This window comes from Acipenser ruthenus, chromosome 18 (genome assembly GCF_902713425.1).
Source record: "Acipenser ruthenus chromosome 18, fAciRut3.2 maternal haplotype, whole genome shotgun sequence".
Taxonomy (NCBI): domain Eukaryota; kingdom Metazoa; phylum Chordata; class Actinopteri; order Acipenseriformes; family Acipenseridae; genus Acipenser; species Acipenser ruthenus.
The window spans coordinates 12,390,568-12,412,114 of NC_081206.1; the positions used below are offsets into that span (position 1 = coordinate 12,390,568).

Sequence of the window (21,547 nt, forward strand, 5' to 3'; positions counted from 1 at the left end):
AGAAGAACTGGGAAGGTAAGGGGGCGGCTGCAGAGGTGGTCTGGTAGCACCCTGGCTGTGCAGCTGGGTTGGTGTTCGGAGAGGCTTGGGGAGAGGATACCAAGTGAGCTGAGAAGGTCTCTTTCCCCAAGGCTCAGGGAGGCCTTGAGGGAGGAACTGTCCAGGGGAACAGGGCACAGTCAGGACCCCATCTTCCCAGGGCTGCTAGTGTCTCCAGTAGTAAGTGAGGAAGTAGAGGGTGATGAAGGAAATGGAGGACGCTGCTGCAAATTAATACAGTTCAAGACCACCCTTCACACAGCATACAGCACAAGACTATCAGCTGTGAGTGAAAACCCCCTACAGTTTTAAGATGAAAAACAGGTGTGTTTTAAATTAATTTTATAATGGGTCACACAAAACTGGGCATTTTAATGACTCGTAAGAAAAGCACCTTGGGAGCCGGGCTGACCGATGTCGTGGTGCAGTTCAGGGTGCTGGTGAAAATGGTCAGTAACCTGGAAGGTTGCAAGGAGGGGGGATATATATACAGACGTGCTCAAATTTGTTGGTACCCCTCCACAAAAAACGAAGAATGCACAATTTTCTCTCAAATAACTTGAAACTGACAAAAGTAATTGGCATCCACCATTGTTTATTCCATATTTAATAGAAATCAGACTTTGCTTTTGATTTTTTATTCAACATAATATTGTAAATAATAAATCAAATGAAAATGGCATGGACAAAAATGATGGGACCACTAACCTAATATTTTGTTGCACAACCTTTAGAGGCAATCACTGCAATCAAACGTTTTCTGTAGCTCTCAATGAGACTTCTGCACCTGGTAACAGGTAGTTTGGCCCACTCTTCCTGAGCAAACTGCTCCAGCTGTCTCAGGTTTGATGGGTGCCTTCTCCAGACTGCAAGTTTCAGCTCTTTCCATAGATGTTCGATAGGATTCAGATCAGGACTCATAGAAGGCCACTTCAGGATAGTCCAATGTTTTGTTCTTATCCATTCCTGGGTGCTTTTAGCTGTGTGTTTTGGGTCATTATCCTGTTGGAGGACCCATGACCTGCGACTGAGACAGAGCTTTCTGACACTGGGCAGTACGTTTCACTCCAGAATGCCTTGATAGTCTTGAGATTTCATTGTGCCCTGCACAGATTCAAGGCACCCTGTGCCAGGCGCAGCAAAGCAGCCCTCCTCCATTTTTCACTGTAGGTATGGTGTTCTTTTCTTTGAAAGCTTCATTTTTTCGTCTGTGAACATAGAGCTGATGTGACTTGCCAAAAAGCTCCAGTTTTGACTCATCTGTCCAAAGGACATTCTCCCAGAAGGATTGTTGCTTGTCAATATGCATTTTAGCAAATTCCAGTCTGGCTTTTTTATGTTTTTCTTTCAAAAGTGGAGTCCTCCTGGATCTTCTTCCATGGAGCCCACTTTCACTCAAAAAGCGACGGATGGTGCGATCAGAAACTGACGTACCTTCACCTCGGAGTTCAGCTTGTATCTCTTTGGCAGTTATCCTTGGTTCTTTTTCTACCATTCGCACTATCCTTCTGTTCAATCTGGGGTCGATTTTCCTCTTGCGGCCGCACCCAGGGAGGTTGGCTACAGTTCCATGGACCTTAAACTTCTTAATAATATTTGCAACTGTTGTCACAGGAACATCAAGCTGCTTGGAGATGGTCTTGTAGCCTTTACCTTTACCATGCTTGTCTATTATTTTCTTTCTGATCTCCTCAGACAACTGTCTCCTTTGCTTTCTCTGGTCCATGTTCAGTGTGGTGCACACAATGATACCAAACAGCACAGTGACTACTTTTCTCCATTTAAATAGGCTGAATGACTGATTACAAGATTGGAGACATGTGTGATACTAATTAAAGAAACTAATTAGTTTGAAATATCACTATAATCCAATTATTTATTATCTTTTCTAAGGGGTACCAACAAATGTGTCCAGGCCATTTTAGAATATCTTTGTAGAATAAGCAATAATTCATCTCTTTTCACAGCTTCTTTGCTTTATTCTATGACATACCAAAGGCATGCAAGTATACATGATAAAATAGCTTTTAATTTCATCACTTTTCAGGAGGAATAAAGCATTATTGCAATGAGCTGTAAGGGTACCAACAAATCTGAGCACGTCTGTATATATATATATGTATATATATATATATATATATATATATATATATATATATATATATATATATATATATATATATTTTAACTTATAGTTTTGCTTTTTTATTGTGTTTTTCTTGATATTTAATGATCCTTTTATTTGTTTAAAATCTTTTTTTTTTAAGGAAAACCATGATGTTTTTTGGGGATTTTAATGCGGATGTGCTGGGGAGGTTTCGTCTGATCCCTGGAGCCAGCAGGAATCTTAATTTTGTTGTGTTTTACCTTACTGTATTTTAATGGGATTTTATGATTAAAAATGATCTTAAAAGTCTGTCTGTCTGTCTGTCTGTCTGTGTCTGTGTCTCTCTCTCTCTCTGTGTGTATCACTCTGTGTGTGTGTCTGTGTGTGTGTGTGTGTGTCTCTCTCTCTCTCTCTGTCTGTCTCGGTGTGTGTGTGTCTCTCGATCTCTCACTGTGTTTCTGTGTGTGTGCGTGTGTGTGTGTGTGTGTGTGTGTGTGTGTGTGTGTGTGTGTGTGTGTGTGTGTGTGTGTCTCTCTCTCTCTCTGTGTCGCTGGCAGTGCTTACCCATCCAGACCTCCCCGAAGCAGCCTTGTCCCAGTTTGAGTTCCAAACGCAGAGACTCTCTCGGTATCTCCCAGGCGTCCCGGGCCAGTCCCTGAGTCTGAGGCTTCAGGGTGGGGCACACCTCGGTCAGACAGTAGCACAGTCCATCTGCGTGTTCTGGGGGGGAAGACGACACGGGGGAGATGCTTACAGAGCGATTGGAGACTGGAGGAACGATCGACCCATAGATATCAAGACTGCTCAGTCCCTGACCCCCTTCCGGCACCTCCTTGAGACACACCTGTTCAGTCAGCATCTGTAAACCTCACAACTCTGGACTATATGGCACCCAAATGTACCAGTACTTGTATCATCTTGTACTTGCACTGAACTGCTCCTTACCTTGCTGTATTCTACTGCTGCTCTTAATTATAACTATTTCCTATATCTTGTACTTGATTGTACTCTGAAAGATATCCGTATTCACATTGTTTGTTATTGCTTTTATTTGAATTTTTTTTTTTTACATTTACTGTACTACATGCTCTTAATGGAATTTATTCTTATAACCAAATATTTTTACTATACGTTTAACTGCTCTTAGTCGAAATCGCTCTTAAATGTAATTATTTACTGCATTCTTTATTTTGCTCTTATTTGAATTTGATCTTATTTTCCCGCTGATTTCACTGTACTTTATAACTGCTCTTATCTGTAATGTGATACTTTGTATTGTGGTATTTTGTAACAACTGTAAGTCGCTTAAAGAAATAATAATAATAATAATAATAATAATAATAATAATAATAATAATAATAATAATAATAATAATAATAATAATAATAATAATAATAATAATAATAATAATAATAATAATAGGAGGCTGTGTGGTCCAGTGGTTAAAGAAAAAGGCTTGTAACCAGGAGGTCCCCGGTTCAAATCCCACCTCAGCCACTGACTCATTGTGTGACCCTGAGCAACCTCCTTGTGCTCCGTCTTTTGGGTGAGACATAATTGTAAGTGACTCTGCAGCTGATGCATAGTTCACACACCCTAGTATCTGTAAGTCGTCTTGGATAAAGGCACCTGCTAAATAAACAAATAATAATAATTATTACTATTATTACTACTACTACTACTACTACTACTACTACTAATAATAATAATAATAATAATAATAATAATAATAATAATAATAATAATAATAATAATAATAATAATAATAATAATAATGCTTCCAGGAAGCACAGGTTTTCTCCTCCTGGGTTAGCAATGGGATGGGAGGCTCATGTCTGCAGTTGGATTGTGTTCCCCTGTACTCACTGTTTTCTCATGGGTTAGCAATGGGATTGTGTCCTCTGCACTCACTGTTTTCTCCTGGGTTAGCAATGGGATGGGAGGCTCATGTCTGCAGTTGGATTGTGTTCCCTGCACTCACTGTGGTAGTAGGTGACCAGCTGCTGCAGGTTGCTGAACTGCGTCCGAGACGTGATGTAGAACCCGCCGCTGTCCAGCTTGCGGATTTTGTAGTGTTTCACATTCAGGCCTTTCGTGTTGTCGTAGTCGAGAACTGAGAGACAGTAGGCTCCTGTCACGGAAAGATAACAGAGCCATTAGCTTCATAGCACAGGGAGTGAGGTACATTGAGAAAGTGACGGCCGTTAAAAACACCTCTAGTTGAAACGCTTGCTATTGAAGTTTCTTTTTTTCTAAATGAGGCACACAGAGAGTGCATTAGAATCCCTTTCCAAAGATAATTCATGACAAACTAGACACTGGTCTTTTTGTGAACAAAAATAAAGTATTCCCGGGGGCATGGTGGAGGAACATGCTTTCAAACTTCACCTGGATGCTTAAAGAGTGCATTTGAAGAGTGTTCTGGAAAACCTTGACCCTGCATGTTTCAGTTGTCAAAGAAATTGCATTTGTTTTTTTATTAAGAAGCAAGGATAGGATATCAAAGTTATTTCACATGTTTGTATAACTGATATGACCAACAACATTGGAGCAAATTCTACAAAAAGGACTATCTATATAGGTGGGACGGACTGCACTTAAACAGAAAGGGAACCAATCTACTCGGAGAAAGGTTCCTTGAGGAGGTCCGGAAGCATTTCAACTAGAAAGGAAGGGGGAAGAAAACAAAAAAAACAGAAGGGAGACCACATCAAAACAAGGGCAACAACCCAGGTAAGACCACTATTAAATGTATTTATCTTAATGCTAGAAGTCTCAGAAACAAAATGTTAGAACTTGAAGCTACTGCCCTAACAAGTAACTACGATGTGATAGGTGTTACAGAAACTTGGTTGTCTGAGAGTGATGGAGACGAATATAATATTAGTGGGTACACACTGTATAGGAAAGACAGGCAGGACAGAAGAGGCGGAGAGGTAGCGCTGTACATAAGAAATAGTCTTGAAGCCCAGGTGTTAAATCAGGACAAAGAAAACAATGCAGAATCAATATGGGTCAGAATAATGGACACAAATTCAAAAGGGCATAATAATAGGAGCATGCTATAGACCGCCAAATTCAGACGCTGAGCAAAATAATCTGTTATACAATGACATTCGAAATGCATGTAGAAAAGGAGAAGGCATACTAATGGGGGATTTCAACTTCCCCCGTATAAAATGGGAGAACCCGGTGGGGAGCACGACGGACGAAATTGAAATGGTGGAAATGACAAATGACTGCTTCCTAACATAATTTGTCAAGGCACCGACTAGAGGGGAGGCATGCCTTGATTTAGTCTTTTCAAATAATGAAGACAGAATAACTAAAACAGAGGTCAGAGAGCCATTGGCAAACTCAGACCACAACATGGTCTCATTTGAAATATTTTTTAAAACCCCAAAAGTAATGACTAAAGCTAAGGTTTACAATTTTAGAAAAGCAAACTACGAAAGTATGAAACAGAGACTAATAGAAGTAGATTGGAGTAAAATAGAGAAAACATCCGCAGAAAAAGGATGGCTGTTTTTTAAAAATGTAGTACTAGAGGCACAAAACAATTACATCCCAAAAGTAGACAAATCTAAATCTAAAACAAAATGGCCAAAATGGTTTAATAGATCAATTAAAAAAAATATTCAGCGAAAAAAGGCACTTTACAGAGCGTTTAAAAGGGACCAAAAACAAAGTACACAGAAAGAGTACTTGGAACTGCAAACACAAGTCAAAAAGGAAGTTAGAAAGGCCAAGACAGAGATAGAAATCAATATTGCTAAGGGGGCTAAAACCAATTCCAAAATGTTTTTCCAATATTATAACAGCAAGAGAACATTCAAAGAGGAGGTTAAATGTCTAAAGACACAAATGGCAAAATCATAGATGAAGAAAAAAAAAATAGCAAACATATTAAATGATTACTTTTCACAGGATTTTACAAAGGAGGACATGGACAACATGCCCCACATGTCGACCTGTTCCTATCCAATTTCAAATAACTTTAGCATAACAGAGGCAGAAGTGTTAAAGGGACTAGGAGCTCTTAAAATAAACAAATCCCCTGGGCCAGATGAGATCCTCCCAATAGTACTCAAAGAAATGAAAGAAGTTATTTACAAACCGCTAACCAAGATCATGCAACAGTCTCTTGACACAGGGGTTGTACCGACAGGCTGGAAAATAGCAAACGTAATACCAATCCACAAAAAGGGAGACAAAACTGAACCAGGTAACTACAGACCAGTAAGCCTGACTTCTATTATATGTAAACTTATGGAAACTATAATAAGATCCAAAATTGAAAATTACCTATATGGTAACAATATCCTGGGAGACAGCCAGCATGGTTTTAGGAAAGGGAGATCATGTCTATCTAACCTACTTGACTTTTTTGAGGATGCAACATTGAAAATTGATAACTGCAAAGCATACGACATGGTCTATTTAGATTTCCAGAAAGCTTTTGACAAAGTCCCGCATAAAAGATTAATTCTCAAACTGAACGCAGTAGGGATTCAAGGAAATGCATGCACATGGATTAGGGAGTGGTTAACAGGTAGAAAACAGAAAGTACTGATTAGAGGAGAAACCTCAAAATGGAGTGAGGTAACCAGTGGAGTACCACAGGGATCAGTATTTGGTCCTCTGCTATTCCTAATCTACATTCATGATTCAGATTCTGGTATAGTATGCAAACTTGTTAAATTTGCAGACGACACAAAAATAGGAGGAGTGGCAAACACTGTTGCAGCAGCAAAGGTCATTCAAAATGATCTAGACAGCATTCAGAACTGGGCAGACACATGGCAAATAACATTTAATAGAGAAAAGTGTATTGCATGCAGGCAATACAAATGTGCATTATAAATATCATACGGGAGATACTGAAATTGAAGAAGGGAACTATGAAAAAGACCTAGGAGTTTATGTTGACTCAGAAAAGTCTTCATCTAGACAATGTGGGGAAGCTATAAAAAAGGCCAACAAGATGCTCGGATATATTGTGAGAAGTGCTGAATTTAAATCAAGGGAAGTAATGTTAAAATTTTACAATGCATTAGTAAGACCTCACCTAGAATATTGTGTTCCGTTCTGGTCACCTCGTTACAAAAAGGATATTGCTGCTCTACAAAGAGTGTAAAGAAGAGCAACCAGAATTATCCCGGGTTTAAAAGGCATGTCGTATGCAGACAGACTAAAATAATTGAATCTATTCAGTCTTGAACAAAGAAGACTACACGGCGATCTGATTCAAACATTCAAAATCCTAAAAGGTATAGACAATGTCGACCCAGGGGACTTTTTTGACCTGAAAAAAGAAACAAGGACCAGGGGTCACAAATGGAGATTAGATAAAGGGGCATTCAGAACAGAAAATAGGAGGCACTTTCTTACACAGAGAATTGTGAAGGTCTGGAACCAACTCCCCAGTAATGTTGTTGAAGCTGGCACCCTGGGATCCTTCAAGAAGCTGCTTGATGAGATTCTGGGATCAATAAGCTACTAACAACCAAACGAGCAAGATGGGCTGAATGGCCTCCTCTCGTTTGTAAACTTTCTTATGTTCTTATGTTCTTATGTTCTTTAAGTGCTTTTATCATCACCTAACCACTAGCCAGCTGAATGTGAGCAGGACATTCACAGCAAGGAGTGGAATACCAGCTGTATGAAGACTATACATCTTTAACTGTGTGTCACGTTATAAAATACATGTGAATACAATCTGAGCTATCTGCGATCCCCCGTTTTAAACCATCCCTTAGGACACCTGGACACACCTCTCAATCTATCCCTTAGGACAACTGCACACACCTCTCAAACCATCCATTAGGACCCCCTGCACACATCTCTCAACCCATCCTGCAGACCCCTGCACGCACCTCTCAACCTATCCCTTAGGACCCCTGCACGCACCTCTCAACCCATTCTGCAGACCCCTGCACACACCTCTCAACCCATCCTGCAGACCCCTGCACACACCTCTCAACCCATCCTGCAGACCCCCTGCACACACCTCTCAACCCATCCTGCAGACCCCTGCACACGTCTCTCAACCCATCCTGCAGACCCCCTGCACACACCTCTCAACCCATCCTGCAGACCCCTGCACACGCCTCTCAACCCATCCTGCATACCCCATTCACACACCTCTCAACCAATCCTGCAGACCCCTTTCACACACCTCTCAACCCATCCTGCAGACCCCCTGCACACACCTCTCAACCCATCCTGCAGACCCCTGCACACGCCTCTCAACCCATCCTGCATACCCCATTCACACACCTCTCAACCAATCCTGCAGACCCCTTTCACACACCTCTCAACCCATCCTGCAGACCCCTGCACACACCTCTCAACCCATTCTGCAGACCCCCTGCACACACTCCTCAACCCATCCTGCAGCCCCCCTTCACACACCTCAACCCATCCTGCAGACCCCTGCACACACCTCTCAACCCATCCTTTAGGCCCCCTGCACACACCTCTCACCCATTTCTACAGTGCTGAAAGAATAGAACCAGCAGCTTTTCTACACTCACAACTGGCCTGACCAGGCTTGTTTCCAACACGTCAGCATGCAGTCTTTCACCTGGGAAGCGCTGCAGTGTATACAATATGAGGCATGGGTGCAGCACCACAATGAAAAGTGTTTGCAGCTGAAAGCCCTGATGAACTTTCCAGAGCTAGACTCCAGGGGGCACTGTGACTTTGGGCTGCTTTGCTAGTTAGAAATAGCCTTGGGATATTTAGCACAAGCTTCAGTGCCCTGTTTCTGTCTCTCTCACTTTCACTCTCTCTCCTCTCCACCCCCCCCCCCCCCCCCAACATACAGCCTACTGCCTCTCCCTCTACATTCCCACTCAATTCACAAGCACTTACACACAAACACCACCACTGTAAATAACATGATTGTGACAAAGACTGACTCACATCCAGTGCATTACCACATAGAAATGTGTGGCATACAGAGTCTACCTAAAGAATGTCAAGTATGGGCTTGGTCATGCTTTTAAATAAATGAAGAAAATCAAAGTGTTCAAAAACTATTGTTGCAAATGATTAGTCTTATTGGTCTAATATTCTAATCCCGAGTACAACGATTGATGCTAACTGTTTGATAAATTAGCGGGTATTTTTATTTTTCATGGGTTTTTATATTATTAACCTGACGATACAGGAGTCATTGAAGAGAGATCTGAGACATAGACAAGGGATATGCAGTCATAAATGTTTTATTGACTATATATATATATATATATATATATATATATATATATATATATATATATATATATATATAATATAATTGTCTAAAATGCAAGAAGAAAAAAAAAAGCGATTATTTTCACCTAACCCCGATTCCACATCCCTATAGTAACAGCAGTTCTGGCTCTTCAGAGGAGGCAGGTCTCTGTTATAAACACCTATCTGCTGTTAGCCACAGTACTTGCAGTAGCTGATCATGTGATCTGAGCACCGGTTTTAACTGGAGAAACTCAGAAAGTTTTTTTCCTCAGGAGGAGACAAGCCTCCATTATAAACTCCTATCTGCTATAACCACACACAGTACAGTACTAGCAATGGCAGATGATGCAGTCTGAGCCCTGGTTTTAATTGGAGGAGCACCGCATACCCTCGGGCCCTGCTGAAGCCCTGCTACTGTGCGCCCGATTATGAGTGAAGTGCCAATGCTAATACAAATATGACTACATGTTGTCTGAATGAACCCACCTACTGTACCAGTGAAGCAGTGTGTGCTGGAAAGCCTTGTCAGAACACGGGTCAGGTAAGGCACAGTGATGGCATAGACACCACATTGTAGATCCCTTATACACATATACACAGACACCACATTGTAGATCCCTTATACACATATACACAGACACCACATTGTAGATCCCTTATACACATATACACAGACACCACACTGTAGATCCCTTACACACATATACACAGACACCACATTGTCGATCCCTTACACACATATACACAGACTTCTCAAACATAAAACAAACTTTATAATTCGGCTAGTACATTTTTTTTACAATTTTGAAAAACATGAATACTTTATATTAGGCTAGCTATCTGATTGATTATTAACAACAACATGAATATATTCACAAATGTATTTATAGTTAGACCTTGTTTAAAATGTCCATGGATTCAATGGTGTCATTAGGAGGAGAACGGCACATTTCCATACAATCGATTCAACCATTATGTCGCTTAATATAAACAAGATAATAAATCATGAACATGGGCGGGATTTGGGACCAAAAAGTGGGGGGCAAAAAAAAAAACAACTTAATTATTGTAAATATCTCTCATGTGTACTATAACACAGATTTACTAGCATTTTAGACACAGCGTCATCACGGTTATACTGCCCAAATAAAAAAAAAAAAAAAATGAACACAGTACTATACCCTCTTTACAGTAATTTACATTAAAGAGGATAGAATTGCGGGATACAATGTCACAGTATGCGTTTGTGAAGCCATACTCTCGCCCATTATGAAACCCTAAATGCATTCATTATTTAAATATATTATCATTATTGAAAATATCTAGATTTTTTTTCTTACATTAATGAAGAGGAAAACGAAGTCACATTACCAAGAAGGTCTAAGTTATCGATCACTCGCTCCAAATCAATTGGAATGTCCCGTTCTATATTTAACACGGCTAATCCAGAAAGTCTTTCCTGTCCGATTGTGCTTCGCATGTAGTTTTTTAGTCGACGAAGACAGGAAAAGTTTCGTTCGCATGCTGCACTACTCATGGGTATTGTGAGGAAGAGTCGAAGAGGCTGTCCATGTTACCCAAACTGTTTTGAAGGTTTTGTTCTTTAAAAAATGCCAGACGGTGTTCAAAGTTATCCATGGAACTTTCTTTTTGAGCATTTTATTGAATACAGACAACTCTGCTGTCAATTACTCCTTACAAATGCTGTAGTTTTTGCAAATCAAATCCTAATGAGACTCCTTGATGCTTTTAGCAGGTGTTATCAGGATGTTGTTAAGGGCAGTCAGGGCCTCCATGTCGTTTTCTTAAACCTTTCTTTAATTTCATCAGCAGTTTTATCCAGTACTGCAAACAGAACTTCTCTTTGGTAAAAATCATGAACTTGTTTGGTTTCATTTACAGGATGTCCACCAGACTTTGCATGGATATATCTTTGCCTTGGCGACTGTGGGCCTTGATAGCTATTCTTTGTGCATATTCAGTTACATAGTTCCACAACTGCAAGAAGAAATCTTCAGTTCTCATGGACACAATTGTTTCCATGGTAGCACAAGCCATATCCTTAACAGAGGCATAGTTGAGGTTGGATGACTGGAAAGCTTTTGAAAGTGCGCTGCACTGTGTTAGAAGTCACCGCATCAGGAAGCATGAGAACAGAAAGTGAAAGTTGGTAATTGATGCCATTATACCATTCGCTTGACCTCCCAGTCGCGCATCATTATCAGAAATTTCAGCCAAAACAGCTAATTATCGAGAAGGCTTTTCAGTGCTTCAGCACGACAGCTCCATCTTGTATCACTGAGGAATTTTAAAGTTGTAACCTGCCCATGAAGTTCACCCTTCTGTAAAGCTTCAAAGATGGCATGGAGTTTAGCTGACCCCTCAATAAAGGTGTGTAGTGATGACACATTGCTCATCATATGCCAAATTACTGGGACGCTGCTACATACACCCACAATGCAGAGATTGAGAATATGCACTTAACAGTGCACGTACATTGCGAAGGGGTTATCTTTTAAAATACGAGAGGCAGCTCCACTATAAGCCCCCCCTCATATCTGCAGCACCATCGTAACACTGGGCTCTTAGCTTGCCTATATTAAGATCAAGAACTGATAGCGTGCTTTTCAGGAACAGCATCAATGATTTGCCGTCTGTTTTTGTAGTTCAGTAGAAGCAGACAAAGGATTCCTGCACTTCAAACTCACTGCCAACGTATCTGAGAACAACTGCAACCTGTTCATCTCTACTTTATATCCTGTGTTTCGATTAAAGCGAACATGCCTGCATTCCGTACACGTTGTGCGATTTCACTTATTATTTGGCAAACATTCTGATGTTAACGCAACTGAAGGATTTCTCCCGCTTTTTAAAAAAGCCATCAATAATAGGGTTGTCAGTTGCTCTCAGTTCCATTAACTCTAAAAAGCTTCCATGATTAGAAGACCCCTCACTCTCATCATGGCCACGCAGTGCAATACCGGCTCGTCCACACAAAATTTAACTTTGACACACAGCTTTTAAATATTGCCTGTTTTCCTCAACTTGCCTGCAATGTTCCGAATTTATTTTAGAAGCGATGCCACCAGTCTTTTGGGAATCTTTACAAGCAGAAATCTTCACTGCTGCAGAAATATGAGCTGTACTGTTTTGGTGATCGTTAAATCGGTCTGTTGCCTTTTTCCAATTTGAAAATCCTCTTGTCTGAAAGGTTTCCTCTGTGCACCCACTTCTACCAAATCCGCGAGAAGGAAAACAAAATGCTCCATCTAATGCCGGACTGTATTCAAGCCAAGGGTAGGTTACATTCCACTCTTTTCTAAATTTCCTCCCTCTACTCACCGGGAATGAAGTATCTAGTTGGTACTGTCCGATTTCAATGAATCTTAAACAATTTGCAAAACCGTGAAATGGATCGCTTTCCGAAGGCTCAGGTGCCGGCCCTGTGTTTCTCGAGCCCATGTCCTGCTGCTCTGAGATGGGAGCTTTGTTTTCTTCTGTGAGTGACACAGCAGGTGTGTTTCACTTTGAACACTGGTACCAGTATTGGTAATTATATTATGTTTTGTGAAATACGAATCCAATGTATAAGTGCGTTTAGCCATTCTAAAATAACCAAGGCATTAGTAAACTGTCGAACAAAAAGGGAGTACCGCAGCTATGCAATACAAGATGGCGCAATAGAAATATACTGTGTGTTTCGATTGCGCCTTCTTGTGGTAAATCAAAATTACACACAGATCATAATTACACACAGAAGATTCACTGGCAAAACTATCCTATTACATTTTTTTCCCTTACCGTACTTGTAAATCGTGTAAAAATGTGTTTGTGGGGGGGTGGGGGGCAACTGCCCCCCCCTTGTCCCGCCTCCGTAATCCCGCCTATGATCATGAACAACAGGATCTTCCAGATACTCCGTTAACTAGGGATTTCAACATGTAAACAAAACGCTGGGCTAAGTCACATACAAAACAAATAGAAAAACACTTGAGCACTGCCTTTACATTTTTTTTGTTCAAATGCAGCTCCCCTCGTGTATTCACAACTATACTGTATGTATTGTGCGTCACAGTTCACAGTTCTGAACATAAACGATCAGTCAAATGCTGCAAATCCAGAATTGTTTGTGAGCAATTTATTAAGCGATTTTTGTGTTCGGAAACAAACCCTCAAACATTTGGTAATATTTATTCTCATGCACATTATATTGTTTGTAATACGCTATCGTACACAATACATTAGTATTACAAATAAGAACATAAGAACATAAGAAAGTTTACAAACGAAAGGAGGCCATTCAGCCCATCTGGCTCGTTTGGTTGTTAGTAGCTTATTGATCCCAGAATCTCATCAAGCAGCTTCTTGAAGGATCCCAGGGTGTCAGCTTCAACAACATTACTGGGGAGTTGGTTCCAGACCCTCACAATTCTCTGTGTAAAAAAGTGCCTCCTATTTTCTGTTCTGAATGCCCCTTTATCTAATCTCCATTTGTGACCCCTGGTCCTTGTTTCTTTTTTCAGGTCAAAAAAGTCCCCTGGGTCAACATTGTCTATACCTTTTAGGATTTTGAATGTTTGAATCAGATCGCCGCGTAGTCTTCTTTGTTCAAGACTGAATAGATTCAATTCTTTTAGCCTTATGTTTTAAAGTGTATATAATGCACATAAACTAAATATATACTGTAATATCTTGGCTGTACATATTTAAATGAGGTACAATTTAATTTGTTGCTACATCAACGTGTGGAGACCCCATTAGAGGTAGCGCTGTCAATCATGGTACTGTACCCGGGGCTTATAAAAAATAAAAAAAATTAAATGAAATTACCCACAGAGAATGATTAAACTGATGAATCCCCGATAACTTGCAGTGGTGCTGGAGACCGATGCACATACATAAGTTATGAGTTAACCAAAAATAAACCACGCATGTGCGAAGAAAAATTAAAATAACGCGCTAAATACTTTATCAATTTTTTCGGTTCCAATAAAAGGCACTCCTAGTCAACGAGTACGATCCGCCTGCCGGACATGGTGTTTAAACACTCAGCCGTTTGAGTTATTTTAGCTAAAAAATCTCTGACTAATTTGTCAAAACAAATTTTTTCGCAATTCTGCAATTTAACTACCACACAGATTTGTACGAAACTTGGACAAAAAAATGATCTGTCACATGGACACGGAACATATGAAATGCTGTCCCAATCCATTTTGAAGCGGTCGAGAAAACATATCCCTCAAAATCGAGTTTAAACAAGGCTCTGCCAGCCGCTCTTACCAATCGCAGTGTTAAAATAAACCATGATGGGCTGCTGTTTTCTTTTCTTTCTTGGCTAGTGGAGAAAATGCATTTATCAGCCAGATTGGGGTGAACCTGTTTAACTGGACTCCATGCACTGGACTTCCCTGATCTTCACACCCCGTCACTGGATCCTCAGCTGATGCACTGTCCTGCACCATCCTGCACTATTATGTCATTTTTCTATTTCATATTATATTCTAGTAGTATTATTTGCACTTACTGTAAACTGTACTGTATTTAAACATGAATCTTGCATTTAACCCTGTACTACCCTGTAACACCTCTAAGTCTCCATGAATAATAATAATAATAATAATAATAATAATAATAATAATAATAATAATAAATATGAAAGGTGTTGTCAGTCCGAACAATGATAAGATTCTACTGCTGCTGGGAGCTTAAGGGTTACCCTAAGCCCTCTGCCTTTTTCTGCCTCCACATTTTTCTTTGGCCACCAGCCGACACTAAGATAGACAGATAGAGAGCTATATATATATATATATATTATATATATATATATATATATATATATATATATATATATACACACATACATACATACATACATACATACATATATATATATATATATATATATATATATATATATATATATATATATATATACACACATACATACATACATACATACATATCTTTATTTATGCTGTGGAAGAGGCGACAGAGGAAGTCTACAGGAGGAGAAAAATAGTAGTGCAGGGACTACATTTCCCAGAATGCCACAGGACTGCAGGCAATCGGAAACACCTGCGGCTGATTAAGCCCTCGATAAAGACAAAGGAAACTTGCAATCAAGGCTGCTGATGATGGACAAGCCATGTACACCCAAAGGAGTGCTGAGTGTACGATTCAAGGAAAAAGGTACTGTGAACCTGTGTTAAAAAGGGTTTTGGCTGCTAAACGGCTTAGCCATCCAGCCGTAGTTAGACCAGAAGAAAGTTTAGTTTAGCGCTCCAAAGTGCAGTTAGGAAATGATTCTTACAAGCAGAGTATTTTAGCATGGTTAGTATAGGCATGATTTTGTCCCAGTGCTTTTGATCAATATACGCGGTTGATTCTTATAAACGAAGTGCACTGTGTATATATATATATATATATATATATATATATATATATATATATATATATATATATATATATAATGGTAAAGAAAAAAGTTGATTACTTCAGTTAGTTTTACAGTGACGTCTAGGTTCCGGTACTGAGTTTGAGTCGGCACAGAGCCTTGGGGTACACTTGGACACCACAGTGTCACATATTTCTTCTGTTGTCAAATCCTCTTTTTCCATTTACGGAAGATTCGCAAAGTTCGAAGTTTTCTCTCTCTCACTGATGCTGAGATTGAGATCGATGATTTTGTAACCTCTAGGCTACTACTGTAACTCCCTATTTGCAGGCCTTCCATCTAAAGCAAGTTATAGATTACTGTGACAGGGCGGAAGCCCTGCACATGGGGAATTGTGTATATTTGAGATTGATTGTTGTACATATAGATTTGTGTAAATAGATTAATTGAATTTTTTAATTGTGATGACGCTCTGTTTGGGACCGCTACCTGTCTGCGTGGAGCAGCAGCTGAAAGCAATAGTTATAGTTTGTGGTATTGTGTTTTTATTTCTAGTGTTTTTACAGTATTGAACCATCCTCTGTGTGCTACCATTGCTGGTAGCGTCACGACATTATTGTTTACTTTTTGTTTGTGTTTATTAATTAAATCTTGTGCGTCTGTGTCAGTGTAACAACGTCAATCTCTCTACCTCCATCTCTTGTGTGTTCTCCTCGGCCGCCTGAGGCAAGTATACTAGGACATGACCACAATTACAAATGGCTCAGAACACAGCTGCCAGAATCTTGACTGGTATGAAAAAGTACCACCACATTACACCACTTCTGGCTAAACTTCATCGGCTTCCCATCAAGTATCAAATCTCTTTTAAACTACTTCTCTTGACTTATTGCTCATACAATGATACAGGTCCTGCTTACCTTACTGAATTACTTTGTCCTTACCAGCCGGTTTGTTCCCTTAGCTCCTCCCAGGCTGACCTGCTGGTTGTTCCTGATGTAAAACTTGTTGGTTTCAGTGGTCGTTCTTTTAGCTACCTGGCTCCTGTGCTATGGCATGACCTCCCCGTTAACATCAGGAACTGCCAGTCAGTTGATAGGTTTAAAAAAGGTCTTAAGACTTATCTGTTTGGTCTAACATTTGGTTAACATTTGGAGCCCTTGAAAAGAGCGTCTCTTGTTGTCCTCTGCTATCTGTTTGCTTTTGTGTTTATGTCCTGTTATGATTGGTTAGTTTATTCTCTTTTAGATATTGTGTGTGACATGAATGCGCTGCCCAGCCCCACCCTTTGTGGTCTCGCTCTCCCGGATCAGGAAGGTTCCTCTCCGGTTCTCCACGTTCAGCAGCATCCTCTCCGATTCCCTCCGCGTGATCTTTCCAAAGTACCACCTGAGGGGGAAACACACAGAATAGGAAACACACTAACAAATATGCTGCGGAATATGTTGCTATCCAGTCAGACGACACGCTACACATTGAAAGGTCACTGTCTGGCCACTTTCAAAAACTTAAGACAGATGTACGTGGCCCGTCACTGCCCTCAGCTCTTTCCTTCAACTCTTGTATCTGATATGAATGCAGTCAATCCCTCAGCTTTCACCTATTAACTCATTTACTACTTATGGTGTTCTGTGGCTCCAGTATTGAGCTAACAGAATTTTACTCTGAATCTTCGTTTACCTGCTTTGAGATTGGCTGGAGATCCTGGATAGTTGGTGAGGCTAGTTGAAAAGTCACATTGTCTCATGATTTGAATGGAATTAGGAAAGCTGTTAATTACCAGCAGTTAGGACTCTCCAGGCAAGCCCAATGCAGCTCTAAGGCAGGTATTGACAAATTGAGAACAAATATGACAAATCAAAATCCAGACCCACTCAGGATGCTCGCAAACACTGAACTTCTCATGGGTTTTACCTCAGTCAACAACACTGTCAAAGTCTCTCATACATGTGTTTTAGATACAGAAGGACATGTCTGCTGTCTGTCAAAGTCTTCTTAGATTTGGCCCATCGTAACTGTAACTGACTTGTAACAGAATGCCAGGTTTGTTTATGTCATTACAGACAGCTCTCCTCACCTTCGTCAAGCATGGATTCAATACCTGTATCAAGTGTTAGCAGACAGACACTGTATAAACAGACAGAGGACTTCTTTATCCTAATATTTGTTTTTAGAAAGCAAGAGATTTACTCTTCCGCCTGGATGGAGTCCGAAGGCGCTACGTAATTACTGGGAGCGTAACCAGTGTTCCCCGTTGTGAGAGAGCGAGCCAGCCACCAGTCTCCTTCCCTGAAACACACAGAACAAGCAGCCGTCAAAACACACAGCATACAATACACTCCATTACCTCTCATCCGTCTGAAACACACAGCATACAATACACTCCATTACCTCTCATCCGTCTGAAACACACAGCATACAATACACTCCATTACCTCTCATCCGTCTGAAACACACAGCATACAATACACTCCATTACCTCTCATCCGTCCCTGAAACACACAGCATACAATACACTCCATTACCTCTCATCCGTCCCTGAAACACACAGCATACAATACACTCCATTACCTCTCATCCGTCCCTGAAACACACAGCATACAATACACTCCATTACCTCTCATCCGTCCCTGAAACACACAGCATACAATACACTCCATTACCTCTCATCCGTCTCTGAAACACACAGCATACAATACACTCCATTACCTCTCATCCGTCCCTGAAACACACAGCATACAATACACTCCATTACCTCTCATTCTTCTGAAATACACAACATACAATACACTCCACTAGCTTTCTGCAGTATTCCAGTAAATCTTACCCAATTTATATTGATAGCATTTCCTAGGTCTCAGATTTTCCTATATGAATAACCGACATAACCTATATGAATAACCGTGAATTCCTTGCAGATGCTTCCAAGCTGTACTTCCTGTCAACTTCCTAAAGTCACTTGAAGGAATTAAGAACTCAAATGCAAGCCAATGTGTCTCGCTTCTGAGTTCTGGAAAATACATGGCAAACATTTAGAATGTTTACATTTTTTTCTGGAGAAATATATATTTAAAAAAAAAGCACTTTGGAAGAAAACGAAGCGTTCCGAATTATTATCCTACAAGGACTCCCAGAAGCAAGTCACATATGTCCCTTCATGAACAGCAGCATGGAAAAGAGTGCAAGAGACCTTAAGAGGGTTTGTTGTTTATAAATCCTATGAAAAAATACCACAGTCAAATCATGAGTACATCTTTCATACAGGAAAAAAGTGAGATCTAAGTTATGGTAATGCACATTAGATCAGTTTACTGGAATTATTTTGTAAGCTATATGAACTTCAATGGTCAAATGCCCTATTGTTTAAGAAAACTGGCAGCTAATATTAGAACACAATCAATTATATTGTAATGAAGAGAATAATTAACAACGAATTTATATATATATATATCTATATATATATATATATATATATATATATATATATATATATCTATCTATCTATCTATCTATCTATCTATCTATCTATCTATCTATCTATCTATCTATCTATCTATCTATCTATCTATCTATCTATCTATCTATCTATATATATATATATATATATATATATATATACACACACACACACACACAGAAGCTGACACAGGTGTTGAAAGTGAGACAGTATCAAATTAGTCTCACTCTTCCCTTTTGTCTCCCATTGATAAGGAGCCAAAGGGAAGCACCTTGTCGTGGTCTTTACTAGATGCTGCTGTGTACCACGCGGAGGTCACACTTAAACAAGAAGGGTGAAAATGAAAACAAAACAAGAACTGCAAACTAAACAACATGAATGATACGCAGTGAGAGGATCCTTCTGCACCCTATTTATTCCACCTTACATAGCTGGTTCTTTACACACAAACACGTATGATGGATAGATTATATAGAGACAGAGAGAGAGAAAGAAAGAAAGGGTACTGACCTGCTGTTCAACTTTCTCCTAAATTAATTCATGAAGCATGCAAGGGGGGAAAAAAGAGGTTAGAAAAATAAAACCGCAGGTTCCAGGACACGGCACAGAGACAGACTCAGATCAGCAAGCAGAGCATTTAGAAGAGACTTGAAAAGAACAGTTCCAAAATGAAACTATAACTGTTTCTGTCGGGGCTTTTTAAAGGAATTGTAGGTCAAATAATTCCCAAAATGTGACATGTTTTGCACTTCATATGTGCAGTTTTGACAAACACATGTGATCACAAGCATGCAGGTTTTATTGCTAGTACTACATTAAGTTCAAAGTTCTGCTTCCATGCCTTACTCGCAGGAAACTGTTACACTTCCTAGGTTACCTCAGCAGTGCTTTCTGGGTCCTGTTACTGGCTGCTTAACTATGTGGTCCCCCAGAGTCACATTGCACTACCCCAGATTTCAAATATATATATGTTTCAGTATATTACAAAGAGCAAGCCTCTTCAGAATAGCGTGTATTTGATGTATTTGTTTGGTACGGTCCTCGTGTTCAGAGTGGCGCTTACTCCACTTTCTCAAACCCTGGGTTTTGCTTCTCTTCACAAGTCTGTGCTGCTTTCAGAATCAGTTCAGGAACTGCTCTTCTGTTCTCGTTGCCTGGGCTAGATAAGCCAAAAATATCTTTACAAGTCATCCAGTGAGCTGACACTTCGGATCAAGGTTCCTGTGTTTCATCTGGCAATCCTGTGCATGAAATCATCGTACCACTAGAACAGATTTGAAGAGTGCGATTTGTTTAACCCACATAAATTAAACCACAGGGACATTTTTAAATTTCTTAAATTTCAAACAAAACGCCATCTTAAAATACATATCGCTGAACACAAAGCTGCGATAAGAAACCAAAATATGGATTACGCAATAGCAAGACATTATAAAACTATGAACCACGGTTCAGCTTCCAGTTTAAAATGCATTGGATTAGACAAAACTGTAGTTGCTGAAAGAGGAGGCAACATCATAAATGTAGTGTTAAAAGGGAATCATACTTGATATTCACACTGAAAAGTATGGAACCACACGTCTAAATGAAACCTTAGACCTCTGCCCATATATGTAAGAAAGTTTAATACGAGAACTGATAATTACACAAGTGTCTTTAGTGAAACACAATATAACAAGTACTCTTTTATAGAAGTCAAGTCTTCTGACAAAACTGACTTCCTTGCTGTTAGATAAGAAATGATGCTTCATTGTGGTACGATGATCCAAGTTTCTTTAATAAAATGACCTAATTGCTTGGAAGAATTGAAAAAGGAAAATGTTGTATTTTGCCTGTGTTTTTCATTTGTATGATTAGATAAGCACATTGTGCTTTACAATCAATGTTTTTAAATATTCAGTTTGCATGACAGTGACTACTGATTGGTTTACGGTGCTTTGTATCACATGCCTTGCTCTTGTCTACGTACACATCCTTTTCCTTATGAATATTTTCTAAGTTTGTGTAATTGAATTTACTAATTAAATAATACATTTAACTGGGAGAGATGATGTATATAAATACAGGGGTTCCTAAACAGCAAACACTATCCACCTGAGGACGACACGAGAGCGTGGAAACGCGCTGTGGTGCACAGCTGTTTACATGCTGCACTCACACACACACACACACACAAACATACACACATACGATTCATATATCTTGTGTATACACTCTCATATTCTTATGTTCTCATTATTATTAAGGTGCTGGTAATGACAGCACTCATTAATGGGTTAATGGGTTCAGCTGCTCCCATGTTGAATGA

The 21,547-nt window shown here is 39.8% G+C and overlaps 1 protein-coding gene across 4 annotated transcripts in view; it reads right to left on the reverse strand.

The window, feature by feature from the left end:
* LOC117419815 (proto-oncogene tyrosine-protein kinase Src-like) overlaps positions 1–21,547 on the reverse strand; it is an 87,736-nt gene that overhangs the window by 16,520 nt on the left and 49,669 nt on the right. For 2 of the 4 annotated variants that reach the window (XM_058991226.1, XM_034905462.2), the window contains exons 4-8: positions 19,750–19,767; positions 17,973–18,071; positions 17,068–17,171; positions 4,128–4,277; positions 2,711–2,866 (exon numbers count right to left, since the gene is read on the reverse strand). In XM_058991226.1, the coding sequence (XP_058847209.1) occupies positions 2,711–2,866; positions 4,128–4,277; positions 17,068–17,171; positions 17,973–18,071; positions 19,750–19,767 (527 nt within the window). The remainder of the gene's footprint in view (positions 1–2,710; positions 2,867–4,127; positions 4,278–17,067; positions 17,172–17,972; positions 18,072–19,749; positions 19,768–21,547) is intronic. The other 2 variants (XM_034905463.2, XM_034905464.2) reach the window with 2 other exon arrangements.